Source organism: Eschscholzia californica, unplaced genomic scaffold (assembly GCF_041429995.1).
Source record: "Eschscholzia californica isolate CP2 unplaced genomic scaffold, dmEscCali1.0.p SCAF_3, whole genome shotgun sequence".
NCBI classification, from domain to species: domain Eukaryota; kingdom Viridiplantae; phylum Streptophyta; class Magnoliopsida; order Ranunculales; family Papaveraceae; genus Eschscholzia; species Eschscholzia californica.
The window spans coordinates 26,990,829-27,012,471 of NW_028238420.1; the positions used below are offsets into that span (position 1 = coordinate 26,990,829).

At 34.2% G+C, this 21,643-nt stretch overlaps 2 protein-coding genes across 2 annotated transcripts; both read right to left on the bottom strand.

Moving 5' to 3' along the window:
• Nucleotides 1-44: 44 nt before the first annotated feature.
• LOC147549272 (sodium/calcium exchanger family protein / calcium-binding EF hand family protein) lies at nt 45-4,636 on the bottom strand. The gene is made up of 7 exons (XM_086665025.1): nt 3,869-4,636; nt 2,585-2,770; nt 2,085-2,266; nt 1,778-1,917; nt 1,391-1,667; nt 1,007-1,309; nt 45-414 (listed from the first exon to the last, which is right to left on the bottom strand). Exons 1-7 carry the CDS (start codon nt 4,257-4,259, stop codon nt 166-168), a joined length of 1,728 nt encoding a protein of 575 aa, XP_086521151.1. The 5' UTR covers nt 4,260-4,636; the 3' UTR covers nt 45-165.
• Nucleotides 4,637-12,963: 8,327 nt separating this feature from the next.
• On the bottom strand, nt 12,964-19,193 carry LOC147549273 (sodium/calcium exchanger NCL1-like). The gene is made up of 8 exons (XM_086665027.1): nt 18,648-19,193; nt 18,280-18,498; nt 17,954-18,132; nt 16,567-16,712; nt 16,181-16,451; nt 14,618-14,742; nt 13,968-14,538; nt 12,964-13,428 (listed from the first exon to the last, which is right to left on the bottom strand). Exons 1-8 carry the CDS (start codon nt 19,030-19,032, stop codon nt 13,180-13,182), a joined length of 2,145 nt encoding a protein of 714 aa, XP_086521153.1. The 5' UTR covers nt 19,033-19,193; the 3' UTR covers nt 12,964-13,179.
• Nucleotides 19,194-21,643: the final 2,450 nt, after the last annotated feature.

The following is a 21,643-nucleotide window of genomic DNA, read 5'->3' on the forward strand; positions in this document are numbered from 1 at the left end:
ATTAAGTCTTCACTTGTGTCCAAGATAGTCGAAAACTGCTCATATTTTCCAACAAAAACATCACTTTATAAAGTCAGAGCAAAATATACATGAAACATTTGAAAGAAACAAGCCAAATCTAATCGACGAAATAGGGAAGAAAAAAGTAAATGAACTCAGCGAGATCTACGACCAGTTAAAGACATAATCAAGAACATAAACGAGCACCAAAGAGAACGAGTAGAGTAGATACGCGACTGAACATGTCCATAGTGGGAAAGTAGTTCTGAAGCTGCCGAAGAGACCCATCACAACACATACGATAACGATTACAAGTACTTCAGCAGAGAAATCCCAAGTCAGGTGCCTTACATAAACAAGCGCCAAGAAGACCGACAAGCAGAGAACGTTGTTCATAGTTACTGCACCATATATCTGTAACCAAAAAAATTTCATGGGTTACAATGTCTAATATATATATTTTCCGAAAGCTACCATAAGATCGATGAAATGAATTATTGAAAAGTATTAATTATTTGTTATCCCATATCACTTGGAGAAGCGTCCTGAAACTGGGCTATAGGGTGAAGTTCAGTAAGTGACGAGGCTTTTTGGATGGTTTGGATAGAGCGTTCGAAACGAACAAAACCCTTTACCCATTGGGATTAGGCCTAGGTGGCAAAAGCACGAGCAATATAAATAATTGTTCAGGTTTGGGTCGTAACAAATGGTATCAGAGCTAGGGACAACTCGTCTTTGTGGGTGGGAATGTAATAACCCACATCACTTGGACAAGCGTCAGGAGACTGGGTTGTAGATGCGAGCTGAAGCTTATTAAACGTTGATGCCTTTCAGGTAGGCTCATAGAGCATTTGCCAGGACACAAATCCATGTATCCATTGGGCTCACCACGAGGTGGCAAAAGCCGATAAAATGTCTATAACTTATGGAACTTAGGTCGTTGCATTACTTTTCGAATTTGTTGTATAATGTAGAAAATATAATGCGAGCAAAAGGAGAAACAAACCTCTGAAAATGTAAGAGAAGCAGTTCTTTGCTTCTTTCGGCTAGCAAAGATAAGTGCTGATACTGCTTCGCTTGAGTTAGTAGCCAAAGGTAGCACTATAAATGAGATGAAGAAAGAAGGTATACTTGTAGCAGTGGAAAAATTATCTACAGCATCAACTAGAGGATCTGCAAATGCAGCGGCAATAGCAGTTCCTAGAAGCAACATCAACCCAGCTTTGAAGGAAGTAAACTTGGAATTTTCAACCGTCTCTCCTGCTTCATCAGTATGGCTTCCCAACAGGTCGTGCTCTTTCTTGGTTTGCTGTATGTACATTTTACAAGTATTATATTCACTAGGAACAATTGGATCAAGAAATACAGTCTTAAAATGGGACTAATTTACCTTATGGAAGTCGGCTAATAACTTCATTGTGGGAGGAGGGGAATTAGTAGAAGAAGTGACAGAACGTTTAGCCTCGTGAATCCATTTGCAGATACCCTCAATGAACTCATCCACATCAACTTGATTGTCACCAGATGTATCAAAATCAGTAAGCAGTTTATTAACAGCATCGTCTTGATCCAAATCTATCTCTTCGAAACGGATTCCAATAATCAGAGCTCTTAGTTCTGCAGCCGAAAGATTGTTATCCTTATTCTCATCAATTGTCGTGAATAACCTGTCATTCGGTCCACGATTCTTATCAAAATTGAGAAATGACTATCTAATAGACCACCAAAAGAACTATCTAACATAAAAGAAACTACATCAAGTATAAGAGATACGAACTTTCTTATGACATCTTTATTAGGTTCACCATCGTCGTCTAGAAATCTTTCCAACCCATGCATATGTTTTAGAAGTCCTGCTATTACATGTTTGTGCTTTGCATATGCCATTTTTCTCTCTTGAATCCAAGGCTGAAAAATCTGTATCAAAAGGAAACATATTACCATGAAAACCAAAATATACATAAAACCGAAGTTTAGACATTCTAGAATAGGATTATTAGAAGAACAAGGGCCTGAAAATGTCCTACAAAATATTAATATTCATGGGTTTATGTTTATGTAACATGAAACAGATAGATAAATACCTGAAAAAGGCAGTATGATATTAACAATGAAACAGCAACTATTAATGAGATCAAGACTGCCAAGCGTCTTCCTGAAGATGTGTGCAGAATTTGTGGTAGTTGAACAATAACAAATGGAATGATAGATATAGCCATGATCCTCGCAGCATAGCTAGTCCAGATGTCTGTACTGACTCCAGATCCTGCAGAAATCAAACCTTTGTCGATTAATCTGGCTCTTACAACATATGGAATTCAAAGAGTTTCATGATCATTCATGATACTTCAGTCTCCACTGATTACTCTATTATGTATTTGTGTGTGTGTTTATGAAACTATGTCTATTCGAGAGTGGGAAATACAGATAATTTTAGAACATATAGATGGATATAGTACCTGTTGAGCTAAATCCTCTATTATGTGTTTGTGTGTGTGTGCGCGCGCGCGCGTGTGTTAATGAAACGATGTGTATTCGAGAGTGGGATACAGATAACTTTAGAATATATAGATGGTTATAGTACCTGTTAAGCTAAATCCTCTTGTATTTGTTAAATCTTTAGCTGTTGAGTCATCAATATCGCACTTGCCAACAACAACACAGGATCCCCACAATACTGTGAGAAGCATGACGGTTGATCCAGCAAGCAAACCCATCCCTACCAAGACCTGAGATTGAGCTACTTCTCTGCTTCCAGATAGTCCAGATACTGTTGGAACACGATCAAAATAAGGCCATTATAGTTCTTGAATGCTATATAAAATCAAACAAAGAAAACTCTTATTTTGGTCTAGAGCAATAGTTAGGGGCTAGTAGATGTGGGCATGGAATGGCAATATCTACCAACGTCTAGGGTATTGGTTGTGCACATCTGAAATGTTTTTCAACGTCTGAGACATTGGTTCGGGACTTTCAAATGTCTACCGATGTGAGGGGCATTGGTTTGTGACATTTCAAATGTCTACGGGATTGGTGGGGAATATTTAAAATGTTTTCTGATGTCTAAGTATCAGTTTGAAATACTAGGTCACTGACATTTGAAGATATTTAATTTTTAGTGTAAACTTGTTGAAATATCTTGACAAATATCAATGGACATTTGCCCAAGAATATCTCTATCCACCATCCCTCACTAGTTTTTTTTAGCATATTATTATCTGGTTATATTTATCCAATGATGTTAACAGTTGTGGAACTCTAAAATGATATTTAAAGAGGAGAAACTTTCTCAACAAAAAAAAAAAAAGAGAAGAAACTCTTCGATATACAGTGAAAGCAACAATATATATTTCAGAAAATCAAAGTGGAGCTAATGGAAGACTATGTTTCATTTCAATTTGGTCCCATATTCCCCTTCCACTGTGTATTAAAAAAAGTCAGCATTAAAGACCTCAATGTGTGGACATAACCTAAAGAGACAGAGAGAATTTTTTTTTTTTTTTTTTGAGAAATTGGGTAATAGCTCTGGATAACATTCTAAATTTTGTTTCTTCAAAAAAAAAACATTCTAAATTTTATAATCCCTTGTATCTCTCAGTTCCTATTACCCAAAAGATAGATCAATGAAATTATGAATACTGAAAATTTGTTCTGTTACATAAGAAACCCAATGCGATCAAATAGAAACCTAAAACAACCAAACAATTAACAATGTTGAAGTTTCAGGTTGAATCAAAACGTCCTAAAATTTTCTTCAATTCTCCGAAATTGTTGGGAAAGATTTTCCAGAAAAATGTAAAAATCATCCACACAGACAATAATTTTACAATCTGGAAACCTAGAAATTAAAATTTGGAGAAGAATTTACCAAGGATAAGCATAGCATCAGGAAGAGCACCAAGAACAGGAAGAAAAAGACCACCAATAATACCAGGACCTAAAATCTCAAGCAACAATTCACTTCCATTTGACAAATAACTAGCAGCGGTAAACATCAAGTATCCATAAACAACGATAAGAAATAGGTTTCCGGTGACTGTTGTCGTACAAGGCAAAAAACCATACGTTTGCTCACAAACTTCTTCTGATGAAGGAGAAACCATAGATTTGAGAAAAAGAAATGAATCTCGGTTTCCGACATTGTTGATTCCATCTGAAACTAGATTAGGCGAAGAAGAGATGATTCTGCTATGAATTTGGTCGGAAAGTAAGAACAGAGTGAAGAATAATATGAAAATTGATCTAGGTTTTTTCGCCATTTTCTGATAGTGTTTGAGTTAGTTGAAAGAGTTTAGACAGAGAGAAAGAGTTTAGAGAGAGAAAGAGTTTAGGTTAGATTCATGGTGGGAGATAATGAAGTTGAGGAAGTTGAAACTTGAAAGGTTGTTAAAAAGGAGAAGATTGGAAATGGGGGAGGGGATTGAGAACCAAATAAATCGGGTAAATTTGTCTTTTTTATGGATATATATAGATCATATCAGACTTTTACCCGCTTTGGATACCACGTATTTTGGATTTTTACCCGATCTTTAAGCATAAATGTCTGTAATTTCTCAAGTGAGTGGTGGGCAAGTGGTGTTTTTTTTGGTAATCGGTGGGCAAGTGGTGTTACAAGATAGAAGTGAATAAGTGGGATATTGTGACAAAAATAGGAGCATCTTACTATATTATTTTGTTTACTTTTTTTTTTTTGTTGAAATTGTTTAGGTAAGAGTAAGATTGGTAAATGTTGATGTTATTCTTGGATGAGGCAGTTGAAGATTCTAAGCGAAAAGAAACACTCCTTAAGTTTAGGATTCTCTCACCATATTTTTCTTTGGAATGTCATTTCATACTCGTTTTTGTGTATTAAATCAGTTCAGAATGTGATTTGCAGTAATTACAGTTTATTCTTGTAATTTGTTTGATGAATTATAGTCAATTGTTTCATTAAAAAGAATCATATATTTAGTATCTCTCTTTCGTTTAAAATTCTGCCGATTAACTTTCACAAGTTCGTGGAGATAAAAACTTGTTTTGGCACTTGAAGAGTTTCCAATATGAATTTGCTTCCCAGAAAGAGTCCTCGCAACAAATAAAAAAAGAAAAATTTATAAAAAAAATTATAAGTCAATATGACCAAATGTAGTTTTCCTCCACAGATATTAGCATAATCTTTAAAGAAGACCAAAAATTTTTTTTTTTGTTGAAATAGAAGACCAAAAACTTAGTCAATGATCTCCTCACACTGTCTGTGAATGGAACTATGGAAGCAATACCAATAAAATTGGGTTTATTAACAATCACCATTATACTTGATGCTCACATTATATTCTACATTTGGTAAAATTAGTAACATAAGTTAATGGTTCGTTTTAATTTACACTTAGATGAGATATTTCTGGATCTGTTTTGTGTTTTATGTGGTTTTGTTATCAAAACTAGTTGTCATTTTTTTATAGAATTTGTCTCGTTGTACAACTACGAGATATTTTTTCAAACTTATTTCCTTTCATATATTTTGTGGAATATTGACTCAATTCTTTGGTTCTTGTTTACAGACTATGAGATTGGATAGGAAATTATTCACATATTTTGGGGGACGTTATTTGTATCTGTTTGATTCTATTTGCAACAACTAAAGTAATGTTATTGGATGATGGTGCTATTTTTAAAGATGTGTTGGTGTTCGTGTCATTTTTTGGGCTATAGACATTTTCCATTTGGATTGTGATACCACTTACATGCAGAACGAGATTACCAGACATAAAAATTGACATGCTTTTATATTTTTATTTTATTTAATGTATTTGACATATAAAATCAATTATATTGTAGATATTGTTTCGAAAAGAAGAAAATATTTTAGATATTCTTGTCAAGTCAACACCTAACTAGGTGCTGGAATTAGAGTAATTTATTTTATCTCTTGAATTCGTATTAAGTTTGATTCGTGGTTATAACTTAGATGCTTGCAAAAAGATAACGAAAAGAAAAAAAATATGAGAAGAAAAGAAGGCATATTCTATCAAGGGGTCAAGTTGACGTGGAATAGAAGCAACATTTAGTCCTTTCAAATGTGATAATCACAAAATAAAGAAGAACAAGAATCACTCTTGATTGCGACATCCGCGTCCGCGGGAAGACTCGGTTAAATATCAGTGTCCAGGACGTGTTTGACGAATCCAAAAAACCGTGTTAGAATCGTGTCGTGAAGACGCGAGACCTTATAAAAAGTCATTATGTGGTAATTCCATCTGGAGGTTGCCCTACCTAAATAATGCACATGACAAAGTCAACAGTATTTATTATTTCTAGTTGTTACTTGAATCAGAGGGAAATCTTCTCAACCGTCTTTTAAAACTCATCCGAATGCATACCACTTTGAAATTTTTTCAACCGTTTTTTAAATACTCATCCCGTTGCATACCTCTTCTTTTTTGTCGCAGTTTTGGACACAAAGAATAATCTCCGACAAATAAATTTTATAGGGTACTTCTAAAGGTACCGGGCCAAAAGGCTGTTAGCATCCATCTCTGTTAGTACCATGCCCAACCGCTCCTTCTCAATTAGCGCCATCCAATTATGTAGGCACCGGTCAAGTAGAGTTAACCCTAACCCCTCCATCCATCTCACACAAAATCCAACCAAAATTTCGGTTAGAACAATGACGCCCTAAGACATACTAGACTGGAGTACTGGACCAGTCCGCCCGTTTCCATTAAATCACGGATTAGCCAATCCGTTAATCTTCACATGCTCACGGATTGGCTAATCCGTTTCTCTTCACATACTCACGGATTTGTCAATCCGAGAGTATTTCAAAACAGAGATATGCCAAATTCTTCAATAGCACAATCAATCAGCTTCTTCATCTTCCCCTCAAAAGAAACGTATAAGATCCTTTCTATACGGTAAATTCGATCTCAATCTATCTCTCTGCATTAGTTCTCTGTTATAAGTAATGAATCTCATGAGACGAAACATTAAAGAAGCTTACTACACGATTAGGATTATCAACTTTTACAACATCATTTGCTATCTTCATGGCTTCAATTGACCGCTTCATAACAACACAAGAATCATCATATTTCTGGTGGAGAAGTAGAAGATTTTGATTCAATGTCTCGAAACGGATAATTTCATCAAAGCAATCTTCTAACCCAAGTCTTTCGATAATCTTAATCGCAAAACTATGACGAGAGTTTGTGAAAACCTGCAAGTTTTGTAGAGAATCAATTAGGGTTTCAAGGGAATTGTGTTCCATAATTAGGGGTTTAAGACAAAAAAACAAGTTGATTAGAGTTACGATTTTTCTCTGTTTGATGCTTCGAAGAAGGTTTTGTAATTGAGGGGACGGTTCAATTAATTCAAAGTTTTTCTCTTTAGTTCATCCATATTTCTCAAAATCAAATAGAAAATAAGAAGAAAGAAAAGAGATTCAAATTAAGGTTTCTCTCTTAGAAAATTTGTATGGATGGAATCCATGCAAAACATAGTAGAGTCATGGATTAGAGATCAAAGAAATAAAATCCTTAAAGTTCAATGGCTTATCCCTCAATTAAAGTGGCCATGAAAAAATGATAAAGAAAAGAAGAAGAAGCTTCATGAAGAGTTTGAGAGAAGAAGAAAACAACTTCAAGATCTTTGTCATGCTGCTAAAGTTGAATCTGTTTCTGATTTGCAAGATATTCTTTCTTGTAAGGTTTTTTCTGAGTGTGTTTACAAGGTATTTGCTTAATTTCAATTCTTTGTTATGAAATTTACTTTCTTTTCTTATGATTAAATTAGGGATTTTGTTGATCTTGATTGGAATTAACTTGTTTTTGGATTATATATAAGTCTATCACAAAAATTCTTGGTTCCTCCCATGGTTTGAAATGAAATTAGGTAATTTGTGTGTAAAATGGAATCTACATTATGTTAGTACTTGAAAGTGCAAGTCACTGTTCGAAAAATTTGGAGGAAGAAAAACTAGTATGAGGAATTAACGAAGGTGAACTTCACCCACAATAAAAACCGGTGCTTATAGAGAACTCAGGTCAATGGCCATTGACTCGAATCAATAAAATTTCCGGATGTGAACAACCTTTTGGCCCGGTGCCTTTAGAAGCACCAATTTTATAGAAAATTCATATTTTTTCATATTTTCGGAACATTAATTTTTAACTAAAAAATTAACTTGATTAAATATTGTTTCCTAGTCTTCATCTTCTCTATCACCTTCACTACCACAACTTCTCACCACCACCATTCCGACCACCATTGTCACATCTTCTCTCTTCCATATTCTCCTTTCTCACTCGTTGTTACCTTCTCTCTGGGTCTCCCCCTCGTTTTTTTATTGCTCTCACTATCTATACCTCTCGATCTCTCATTGTTTCTCTATCAATCTCTCATTGTTTCCCAATCTCTCCCTCCCTCTCTGACACTGTTCCGGCGAAGAGAAGTGTTCCCTTCGTCGGAACTTGACCTCGAGGAGGTTTTCTGGCGAAACCCCCGAGAATTTCGTGGCCATGATCTTTTCGTGGTCACAATTGTGGCCACGAACTTTGTGATCTCCACAGAGAAATCTATAAAGTCCACAAGAGAAAGAGAGAGAGGGAGAGATAAAGACTGCGAGAAAGAGAGAGAAATAGAAACTAATCTACATAGAGATGTGTCTACATCGAGAGAGGTGAGAGTGATCAACAATGAAAGAGAGAGAGATTTAGAGTGAGAACGACAGAGAGATAGTCACTGAGAGCGGAAGAGATAGTGAGAGAGAGATACTGGGAGAGAGCGAGAGAGATAGTAAGAAGAGAGCGATAGAGAGGGAGAGAGAAGATGAAGACTAAGAGGCAATGTTTGATCTAGTCATTTTTTTATTATAAGGTGTCGTTTGGCAACACTAAAATAAGTTACTTTTTTGCTTATTTAAGTAGAAAAGTAAAAAAGTTAGTTTGGTAACGTGAAAATCCGACTTCACTTAAGTTGAAAAATTGACTTTCTTTTAAAGTTTATATTTTTATCTTTTGACTTTAAGTTAAGCAACTTTTCTTCAACTTATGCACGAATTTTACTTTACCAAAAAAATTTCTTTGTTTATTTCCGCTGTACCAGCACAACTAAACTTCCACCACCAGCCACCACTATACACCTCCACCACCACCACACCTCAAACCTCCACCCCCACTGTATCTCAACCACCACCACCATACCTCCACCACTTTGTACCTCCACCACCACCGTACCTCTAAATTTCTTCAACTAAATTTCTTTGTTTATTTCCTTTATGCATGAAAGAGATGTGTGATAGAGAGGGTAATGAGGTGGAATTAAGGTTTTATTTTTAATTTTATTTTGAAAAAATATTTAAAGGAAGAGTAGTTAGGACATTTACATAAAAAAGGGGGTCATATTTGAATTTACAAAAAACAGGGGCCATAAAGGAAGCTGGTCACAAAGTAGGGGGCCAAATAGGAATTAACTCTTTCTTTAATTAACTTTTGATTGTGACCAAGTTATAATATCTACCAACTGCTTGACCCACGGGTTCAAAATCTTGATTCTGCTCAAGTCATATGGCCACCCTTCAACAATACAACACACTACAAAAATTCAAGCACAAAGCAATACTTAAATTTAGATCTATAACAGAGAGATTTACAAAAACCACCATGTTTTTTTCCGAACTTCCAAATATTTTTGTTTGCAGATTCAGTAGTCTGAGTCCATTTTATAGTAGATCTAGCCAAAGCATATATACTATCAATACATTTCTTAAGAAGAGGATTGTTAACCTAGTCCTTTGTCGGGCCAAACGCGGGCTGAATGGATGGGGGTGGTCCGGGTACGACCCGTCCTTTTAAACAACACTCATGGGTCAATAACGTGAAACATAGTCTAGGATGAGTCTAGAGAAGATGCACAACCCTGGAGCCAGGGCCGTGTGGTGGGGGTGCGGGTCGTGTGCCCGCACAAGCCCCCACCACAAGGGGCCCCACTGTTATGACTTATGTGCAGACAGAGTTTTAGTTTCTAAATAATGTTTTCAACTAACTCAACAAGACACAGTGTAGCGGTTCAGTGGTTAAGTCTTGGTGACATGTGCTTGTGGTTGGAGGATCGATACTTGCTTCATGCAATTTTTTTTGGTGTTTTTCCTACATTCAATTTGGTAATAAAGGACTTCAACTTTTTTTTTTTTCAAAAATCAACTACGATCTATGTTAGTCTTTACAAGGCATTGATACATCATTAAGATGTGATGTGATGAGCACGATAACCGCCTAAGTTAAACCAAGAACTAAATAGGCCTAAAGTCCGACAATAAAGAGCCTAAAGCCCGATAATATCTACTTTACTTAGTGCCTAAATTACATGGGATAAATCTTGGTGATAAACACTTCCAACAAGACTCGATCCCAATACCTCATGGCTTAAGAGGGATGTCCTACCACTACACCAGAGGGTGGTGGACTAAAGGACTTCAAATTGAAACAATGACATTTCCTACTCTCCGTTTGGGATACAGGACTTCAAATTGCAACACCTTGTAATTTTTTTTTACTTTGCATATTCTATAATTCTTACCACCAAAATGAAACAATATTTACAACTTTGACAACATTTTCAATTTTAACAATTAATGTCTTCGTACGGTAAGAAATCTTAAGAAAATTCACAACTTTCTATTTCTTTTCGTTAATAATGGTGGTGTTATTTGTTCGAAGCATTACGTACAATCATCTCTAATTTATAAATTTCATTGGATTTTGTGTGAAAAATTTATATGAATATAGAGTTAATAAATAAATTAATAAAAGAGTAAATTTTTACGACTTATCCTATTTTTATTGTTAAATTATTCGGATCTTGTAATTGTATATTGTTAAAAATATTTTGGGTTACAGATTGTTATATGAAGGGCCCTTAATAAAATTTGGCACGAGACCTCCAAAATCTCAGCCACGACCCTACCTGGAGCCAATGGAAATGTGCATCTAACAACTATTTGAGATAGGGTTATTGATTTGGTCACTTATAAAATGCATAAGTGGGTTTGATTGGTCGAAAGATTTTCTTTTCATAATTTGACTTTGTAATTGATTTTTTTTTTGATGAAGGACTTTGTAATTGATTTGGTTTGCTAACTTTGAATTTCTATTTTTTCATAGAAAGACCAAAACAATTTTGTTGATTATATGACGCCATTGCAAAGAGTAAAATACACACGAAATGCAAATCAATCTTCTTAAGTGCCAAAAATAGCCTTTCAATTCACCTAAAATCTCTAAAATATACAGATTGATGTCAATTATGTAGAGTTTGGTATGATAGAAATTTAGAGCTAACTTGGAATTGTTTGATAAACTTTTAATAACTCAAATGCAAGGAGTTTCAATCCAAATGTATGGAGTTTCAAATCCAACCTCATGATGTTGGAAAGTGATTTCCGGGTTTCTTCCTGATGATCAAGACCTCCGAGCAGATGTTGAACTCTCCTTTATATTTTCGACTGGATTCAGGTGGTTAAAGCCTGCAAAAATCGAAGAAGACACTCTTACGCCCAATTCAAAGGGGTGTTTTTTGCAATTTACAAAAATAATTCAGAAATCTGAGTGATGGAGATGACCTTCGATCTCTTGGTAGGACAAACCTGATATGCTTATATTGGTTTGGACAACCACGACTGAGATGATGCGATGATAAGGCATCAGTTCTGATGATGACATGAGTGGATGGTCGTTTAAAGGATAATATATGATGAGTGCGTATCTTCAGATACTAAAAGATATTTTGACACATAAAAACTCGTGTATCAGTAGTGGATTTGTGGCTCTATCCGGTCTTCCACGTCATTGTGTTTTCTTCAAGCGAATCTGAGCTCAAGGAGACCGAGCATACTCTAGCTGATCTCCCTACTTAATTTGTTTCCACCAGAGCATTGCTTAGGTTGCGAAGCAGACTCGAGTCCACCTTCTTGCCTTGAGGTAGAGCGGGATTCAAGCTGCCAGAATAACTTCTACAAACCTCCTTCAAGAAAATCAACTTGCACGTAGAAATGAAGATATCCCTCTCCCATTAGATGTACTCTAGCCTTTGGAATACAGTTTCCAACTCAGAGTCGTTAGAATGCACACCGTAAAACCTCTTGCTCGAAACAAAAGTACCGATATCTAGTAAAATATCTCCATCCGATAATTAGAACGCCTCACACGCAATTTTGATTAACTTCATGTAAGTCAGATCATTCGAAGTGATATCGACGTCAAAAAGTTGTTCCTTTCCTCCAATGTACACTCAGTAATAAACATTGTGCAAATCTGTATTTCGCAACATCGACCACCATAATGGAGTTTCACATCTACAATTTTATCGACAGGATAGCCCATGACAGACAAAGGGAAACAAAAACTGATTTGGGAAAGCTCTCCACCAATCACAACCATTGGATGTAAAAAGACAATATCTTAGAATATTTCGTCAATCTTTAACTCGGGAAGGAGCGTCACCAAATGTAATGATGAGCTACAAGATAACTAACATACAAAGGGATAAATTGGAATAGAAAAGATGACGGTAAAAGCAGTTGGACGGAAAAATGAAAAAGAAGTAATTTCGGCATTTCGGGTAACTTAGGAGGTCCACGCCGATGGCGGGTTAAGGGGGTGATCGAGGATTTAACCCAAATAATTGTGATAGAATTAGGCGGATTGCGTCAACAACTTTTTTACCAAGTTGGTTTCCACCCTATAGGAGTATAGGTCAAGGGTCCGAGACACAGAACCATACCCCTTAAAGTATGCTGTCATTTACCAAAAAAAAAAACAACAAACAAAAAAAAGAAATATTGGGATTGGGCTTTGAATGAGTACAACAGAAATTGACTTATGATACATCATAAAATGAAATATCTTTATCCGTGATATAGAACTGCTGAACTGTATGGAACTCCCATATGTCATAAATGCCATGACTCCACGTTCTATTACACTAATATTTTTGCTTGTAAAATTTCATAAAAGTTAAAACAAGAAATTTGAATACAATCTTAGTATTACAAAACCAATCCATGCCCCAAATTGCATTAAAGAATAAACAAAAGAAGAAATTACATAACAACATTGTAAAACTGAAATACCCTAACCCTTGATTTTTAAGGAAAACCTAGTTGGTGGGAACTAGGGTTGGTGTAGTTGATTTCAATAGTCTTCATCAATGCCAACGGAAAACAGAGTTGAGAAAATAAACCATCAAGAGAGATGATGGATATAAAAGGTATGCTAGTGCAGATGTCCAAAGTGGGAATCTGCAGGAGAAACTTGAAAGAAGACCCATTACACCACAAATAATGAGGATTACCAATACTTCTGCTGAAAAGTCCCACTCTAAATCTCTTGCACATACTAGCCCTAGAAGTGCAGTTAACCCTAACACATTGTTCATGAATACCCATCCATAAATCTGTACACCAAATAAGCACAAAATCTATTACTTCATTTGAATTCCAAGAAGATATAAGAGCTCATATTATTAATATGCGTCAGATGATTAAGCGAGTCAGATTATTTAGTTAACTCGTTAAAAAAAAAAACAGTATTCTGAAATCTGATTCAAGTCTATTCCGACTCAAACACTAGTATAGTATATTTTAGGACTCGAGAAAATGGATTCGGGGCATTGTTATGTGGAGAATCATTTCCTTTATGTAGAAAACTTTACGAGGCACCAAAGGTTATATTTCACATAATATATACGGTAATAGGTTCACAAAAATTTGACGAATTTTGTGCCGAAATGTGTGCCATCTTTGAGAGTTTAACCGAAATGATATGACGAATTCATGAACGACCTATAAAAATAACTGTCCAGATTCAATCAAATTTTCGAATGGAACTTCCCGCAACATTTTGCCATAAAATTCGTCAACTTTTTTTTGTGAACATAGCATTTTTTTTGTATAATCCTTCAGTATAAAGAGAGAGTGAGAGAGAGAAATGAACCTCGGAAAATGTCAATGAAGTAGTATGTGACTTCTTTCGCCTTGCAGAAACAATAGCCGAAACTGCTCTTCTTGAATTAGTAGCCAAAGGTAATAATACAAATGAAACCAAGAAAGAAGGCAAATGTGCTGCATGAGAGAAATCTCTAACCACTTCTATAAGTGGTTCAGCAAGCAAAGATATGATCGTAATTCCCACTATCAAAAGAAATCCAGCTTTACAGGCTGATAACTTCGAAGTAATTTTACCCATAAATTTTCCTTTACTTCTCGATGAGTTTCCTTCTTCAATAACGTTATCGGTTTCTATCCTTCTTTCCTTGATAATTTCTTCCTTTTCATTAGAATTTTTATTTACGGAGAGTCTAGAATCAATAAATTTAGTAATCCCATTTACGAATTCTTCCTTATTAATCAAATGATCACCATTAGTGTCTAATTCTTCCATTAATTCATCTACTGCACTATCCATATCCAAATCTATTTTTCCAAACTTGATACCTTCAACCAATTCTTTCAACTCTGAATGGGATATATGGTTGTCTCCATCTTGATCACAGTTTTCAAATAATCTACACCCACAAGAAAACTTAGTTATAGATTAATCTGTGGGATTTAAGAATATTGATTGATATTGACAAGACTATTTACCTTATTATTGAAGGAATATCTGGTGTGCCTTCTTCTGTGAGAAGGTTTTCCATTGCATTGCTTTGGAAATGTCTTAAAATCCCTTCAATCAAGTACTTACTCCTTGCATACTCTTGCATTTTCTCCTATATTGTTTAAGAGATTTCATCAAATACATTTTAGTATGTACTATGGAGCACAATATATTAAAGATTAGAGAGATATAAACGTCCTAGGTGTGGTGCTTGTTTTTTCATTCAATTCCAACTCGTTTTAATATTGGAAATGTCTTATTTCAGAATATTAGTTTTTTGTCTAACTCGTTTGAATGACAGACTCAGACTGATTTTATCCATGTGTGTCAGACAGTCCTAAATCTAGTCTCAAGTAAGTGTCCACTATCTAAATAATTTGAAATGTTTTTTGTACCTATGAGTCTATGACCAAAACATGCCATCATCAGAGGATTCATTTTTATACTATAAAAAAGGGTGATACTATATGCAACTTTAGTTTTGCTAAAGACAACTATTAGACAAAAATAACTAAATAAAACTAACAAAAATATTGTCCTAAATTGCTAAACAACACCAACACCAAAAATCAAGTATAACCGAATTTCTCCTCAATTCTATACACAACTCTACAAAAATTATTAAACAAAATAACTAAGTAAAATTAATTGAATTTCGTCTTAAATTGATAAACCCAACACTAAAGGAAAAAAAATCAAATATAATCGAATTTTTTCTCAAAATTCAAATTTCTATTACCATAATTAATTATTCATAAATAAAATATATTCGAACATTAAACTAAGAAGTTAACCAAATATTAACAAATAACAAAAAAAAATATATATATATATATATTTTCAAATAAAAAAAATCCAACGGATATTCTCAAAAAAATAAATCCAACTGTTATATTTTCAACAAAAAAAAATCCAATGGGATATTCATAAAATCATACTACATAAAATCACTATGTATATTTTTAAGCTTAGTTTAAACCTTAATAATGTATATTTCATAAAATCATGCTACATAAAAATAATGTATATTTTTTTAAAACCTATAACACTATTTTTTCTTTAGATAATACTAATACAACCAATTTTATTTTTGTTTAATAATTTAATAAAGAAAAAAATTGTGTCTATTAAATAATTTTGGGAAGTTAACATAGTTGTATAGCAATCTAAGATTCAAAAAATTATTTGCTAGATAAAATCAATAAATCGATCTCTGGTGTTGTTTAGCAATTTAATAAAAAATATATGGTTGTGTCTAGCAAATAGTTTTATGAAGCAATTACGCAGCTTCATTTAGCATTTGTCATAAAAAACAAACTCCACATAATTTAATTGACTTTAACTAACCCACTCGCAATTAATAAAAAATTGTTTGCCATTGTCATACGAGTGAATTCATATCTAAAGATGTTCGGTAACGAGTTATGCTAAGGGGTACATTTTCAAATAAATTCCGTCTTTCAGTAGTCAGGAGACACATGAAGAGATGATCTAAAAACAATTCTTTTTAGTGTTTTTTTATGTGAAAAGAAGTGAAGCCACATAATTACCTGATATAAGTTGTCAAGAAACTTTTTGGAGTAAGAACGTTGTTGTTTCTTCGCTGTTTTCTTAGTCTTAACAAGCCATTTAGCGAAACCCTTGACAAATTCATCCCTTGATATTAAATGATCACAATCTAAATCGAATTCTTCAATTACTTCTTCAATAATAGCATTCTTATCTAAATTATCTCCTGTTTTTGTTGTCTCCATTATCAATTTCCTGAATTGTTCAGGAGTCAAGTTTTCATCATCATCTAAATCGATTTTCGAAAATAACCTGTAAAATATATTCCAATCAAACAAGCACATAATGTGAATATTTTATCCTGTTGTAACTTGTATATAAACTTAAACTAGAGGTTGGATCTCTTAAAAAATAAAGTTAATTGAACCTTTGAATAAGAGGTAAATTTGGGGTGCCTTCCTCGGTGAGGAGTTTGCCCATAGCTTGACTTTGAACATGGTTTAAGAAATTTGCCATTAGATGCTCAACTTTCATGTATTCTAGTCTTCTCTTCTGAATCCATGGTTGAAATATCTACAAAATTCGATTTAAATTCAAATTTAACTACTCATAAATGAATGCAACAACACCAATAGAAAAACATAAGAAAAATATCATTTTATAACTTTTCAGAAAAAAAAAAAAAAACTTCAGAATTCCGAATGAAAATTCTGTAGGCACCGCGATTTGGTTATAGCATCTCAGAGCGTCTGCGAGGCCCCCAACTAATTTGTTTTTTTTTAAAAAATTCACTACGATCTACGTTAGTGGTTACAAGACATTGATACATCATGAAGATGTGATAAATACGACAACCGTCTAAGTTAAACCAAGAAATGAAAGAGACCTAAAGCCTAACAACATGAAAGAGGCCTAAAAACTAACATCATGAAAGAGGCCTAAAGCCCGAAAAATTTATCACATTATTTTATTTATACCTTTAATAACCCAAATTCAATAATCCTGGATTCCACCTCTTACGAGATCGAACCTGGTACCTCCAGGATTTTGGAGTTTATGTCAACACTGTCAACCACTTAGGCAACCAAGTGTTGACCCCAATTAGTTTGTTAATTTTCACTTCTTTGGAATAGACAAGCCCAAACCCAAACCCAAGCCCAAGTCCAAGCCCAAACACCAGTGATCATAGCGAATTAACAATTGAACCCGCACCCATTACTCTAGTTTCTTTCAGAGTTCAGACACACACACACACTATTTTTGAATAAATTTCTAATTAAAATGAATGTCAATCGAATTTCATATTTTTCTCAATCAAACCAAGACTGCTTCATAAGATAGGAGCTAAAATACTAGATTTATGTGCTTTCTTTTGAGTTTTGAGATATATAATATGGGATAACTTCACATAGAATTCAACCAAACTGTATCATTTACAATCGTTATATTGTTCCTTGCACACAATTATATTTTCTCAAGAAGACTTTTTGCAAATTGTCATATTGCCGCCGTTTTAGACTTTTATCTCGTTCAATAAGTTTCACTTCTATAACCATAGACTATGTAAAACTTCCATATCTTAAATCTCCATAATGTCTACTTGTAATGTTATATATCTTTTTTATTCCTTATCACCAAAAAGCAGGTGCAACTTGTCTTTACAAATTTGATAATTCACCTAATTCAGACCAACTATACTCCAATTTCAGACCAAATCAATTTTATTTCCACATTAATATAATATTTACCCATATTATCATATAACCCAAATCCTTACACAAAGAAATTAATTAAAGTTCTACGATATTACGTACCTGATAAACGAAATAAACTAGTAGAAATCCAATCGAAACTGCAAGAGATATAAATATGACGAAATGCGGTAGGTATTTCAGAATAAATTCTGGCACTTGAACAATAAGAAATGGTAGTACTGATAAAACCATTATCCTTGCTGTATATTTTGTCTCCTGATCAACCCTAATTCCATATCCTGTTAAGATTAACATATATGTAAAAATTTAAATTAAACTCCAAAATAAACCTATATATAATAACAAAGACAAAGAAATATATATGTATATATATATATATATATATGTATATATTCATAGGTCTAAATTCATTTTTACCAACTTACCTGTAAATAATGATCTAAGTTTTGTAAAAAACCCAAGTGTCCAAGATGATTTTTTTCGATTTTTGGGAAGGGAATCATCGGAGGAGAAATCGATCCTACCAACGATAACACAAGTTCCCCATACTAAAGTAAGAAGCAAAACAGTTGATCCAGCTAGTAAACCGACTCCGGTGAATACCTTTTCTTGAGCTGTTTCTTTACTTTTAGATAGTCCAGATACTGAAAATCACACATAAAATGATAAACCCTAATTAATGAAATACACAACTTTTGATTTTTAACCATAATTTAATGGCTTAAACCCTGAAAATAGAACCCAACAAGAAGTATTCAAGAAAGTACTGAAAGAATTTAAAAAGAAAACTTACCAAGAAGAATCATAGCTTCTGGTAATGCCCCAAGAATTTCAAAAGCCGAAGCACCGAAAATACCAGGACCTAGAATTTGAAAAACGAGCTCGCTTCCTTGTGTAATGTATTTCTCACCGAGGAATAATAAGTATTCGTAAATGATGATAAGAAAAAGGTGACCCAGAAGGTTTTCGGTACATGGTAAAAACCCGTACATATGCTCACATTTTTCGGTGGTGCTGGTGTTGGTGGTGACCGGCTCTGGAGAATCGATACGTTTAAGCTGCCTAATCAACAAAGGCGAAGAATGATAATTATTATCATCGTGTTGTATTGATCGGCTTTCATATTTTCCGATGAAAAAGAAGAGAAGAAGAAGAATATAATATGTAATTTTGGACATGATTTTGAACTACTAGCTAGCTCCTAGCTTGTTCTGATAGAAATTAAGATAAAGTTAATGCTCCATAGAGATGTGATAGTTTGATATTGAATGTTCATTAATTCTGAGTTTAAAGATTAATATAGCTTCTTAGTAGAGATCATTTTCTTCTAATGCAAGTTGATTACCAATATTAAAATTTAAAGAATGTATTTGGTACATTATGACATGTGACCAAATATTGAATTTGTCAAGGTTTATTATTATTATTTCTTTTGCTTTGTTTGTTTTCTACAAGTACAATTGATTCTAGGGCAATCGGATTTAACCACTCTTCTTTATTAGGTGATTTTTTTTTCTCCAAGTGGAATGTGAAGATTGGAGTAGACATTTAAACATGCAGTTCTGTTGAAAAATGATTGACCATAATCTCGACTGGAGTATCTGATCGGACCAGATTTAGTGAGAGAAAGTGTTTTGAATTGTGGTTATAAATTTAGTATATATAATATAAATACATGTTTTAGGATTAAAATAGAGTATTTTGAATTTTAGCTCTAAATTTTTTTGTACAAATTTTTTTTTTTTGTCAAAGATAATGAAGATTGAACTATACCAAAAAAAAAAGTAAATTAAAATAAAATCTAAGTAGTTCTTTTTCATCTTACTATCATGAGTGGGTTGATTGACTTAGTTCAGTTCGACTGATCAACCAAACATAATGAAAACTGAACTGGGCTAAACTGAAGCGTGCACTTTGACTTACTAAATTTCGGCCGCCAATCAGACAAGACCGCCATTGACCGTTTGGATTGGGCTGAATCCTAATTGGTCGACAGTGACCTGATGCTCACCCATGAATTGTGAATTAATTCATTTGAGTACTCAGACATAAGTTAGATTTGTATTGAAAAACAGTACTTTATTATATAACAAACAATGTCAAGTAATATCAAAACTTAATGTCATTGTCATGATTGAAGTTTAACTGAATTAAGCTTTTGAAAGTTATTAGAGCAACCTTATTAGAATAAGGACCATTTATTATCAAGTATTTTAAGATACCTTTCATAATTTTCCTTCCTTTTCATGAGTTTTAACTTTAAAAAGCTTACCACTATCAATGTCAAAGTCAAAGAAAATCATCCAAGAATACAAAGGCCACTGTGATAAGAGGATTTTGGGGAACGAAAATGCTATACAACCCCCAATTAAGAGTACTAATTAGACGAATACAGTATAGACGGTTCATTTTGAGTGCCTATTACTCCACAGTAACATTCTAGATTTTAGTTAGAGTTAATTCCTATTTGGCCCCCTACTTTGTGACCACTGACCAGATTCTTTTATGGCCTCATTTTTTCCGTAAATTCAAATATGACCCCCTTTTCCTAACACCGTCAGTCAACTTTTATGGTCAATACCTTTTTTTTCCATATTTACCCTTCTTATTAGAATGATTTCTAAATTCAAAATTGACCCCCTTTTGAATTTTGGTCAATTTCAAAAAAATTATAACAACTTTAGAAGAAACAAGGGGGCTAAAATAGAATACATATAAAAAACAAAAACACCTCATCCCACCCTCTCTCTCTCCTCCATCTCACCTCCACATCATGTATCTCGCCACCTCATCATCTTCTCCGAATGAAGGTCGCCGGCCGGCCAAATTTTCCGGCGACCTTCCATTTTTTTTTCATCTTCTCTCTCATTCTTTCTCTTATCTCCCTCTATCTCTATCTCATTTCTCTCTCTCTCTCTCTCTTTATCACATTTCTCTCTCATTCTCAAAAAAAAAACTTTCTCTCTCATCTCTCTATATTCCGGCGAAGGGGAGGAGCCCCTTCGCCGGAATAACCAGACCTTGAAGGTCTGGTTTTAGAGGTAAACCAGACCGAGATCTGGCTTCAACCAGATCTCTGTCTGGTTTGAAACTAGACCGGGATCTGGTTTCAACCAGCCAGACCGAGATCTGGTTGGTTGAAACCAGATCCCGGTCTGGTATTAACCAGATCTCGGTCTGGTTTACCTCTAAAACCAGACCTTCAAGGTCTGGTTATTCCGGCTAAGGGGCTCCTCCCCTTCACCGGAATATAGAGAGATGAGAGAGAGTTTTTTTTTTTTTTGAGAATGAGAGAGAAATGTGATAAAGAGAGAGAGAGATTAGAGAGAGAGGGGGATAAGAGAGAGAGGGGGATAAGAGAAAGAATAGAGAGAGAAGATGAAAAAAAATGGAAGGTCGCCGGAAAATTTGGCCGGCCGGCGACCTTCATTCGGAGAAAATGATGAGGTGGCGAGATACATGATATGGAGGAGAGAGATGGTGGGATGAGGTGTTTTTGTTTTTTTATATGTATTATTTTAGCCCCCTTGTTTCTTCTAAAGTTGTTATAATTTTTTTGAAATTGACCCAAATTCAAAAGGGGGTCAATTTTGAATTTAGAAATCATTCTAATAAAATGGGTAAATATGAAAAAAAATGGTATTGACCATAAAAGTTGACTGACGGTGTTAAGAAAAGGGGGCCATATTTGAATTTACGAAAAAAATGGGACCATAAAGGAAGCTGGTCACAAAGTAAGAAGCTAAATAGGAATTAACTCTTTTAGTTAAGGTTTTTTAATTAGAGACT

Bases quoted from the DNA above. Each gene is read 5' to 3' on its own strand.
- LOC147549273 (XM_086665027.1), bottom strand. From the start codon at position 19,032: ATGTCCAAAATTACATATTATATTCTTCTTCTTCTCTTCTTTTTCATC. The intron at 18,133-18,279 runs GTAAGTTGGTAA...TAATCTTAACAG, and splicing joins ACTTAGATCATTATTTACAG to GATATGGAATTAGGGTTGAT. The intron at 13,429-13,967 runs GTTCATTTCTCT...TTTGGTGTACAG, and splicing joins CTTCATTGACATTTTCCGAG to ATTTATGGATGGGTATTCAT.
- LOC147549272 (XM_086665025.1), bottom strand. From the start codon at position 4,259: ATGGCGAAAAAACCTAGATCAATTTTCATATTATTCTTCACTCTGTTC. The intron at 2,267-2,584 runs GTACTATAACCA...TGATTTCTGCAG, and splicing joins AAGAGGATTTAGCTTAACAG to GATCTGGAGTCAGTACAGAC. The intron at 415-1,006 runs GTTTGTTTCTCC...TTTTGGTTACAG, and splicing joins CTTCTCTTACATTTTCAGAG to ATATATGGTGCAGTAACTAT.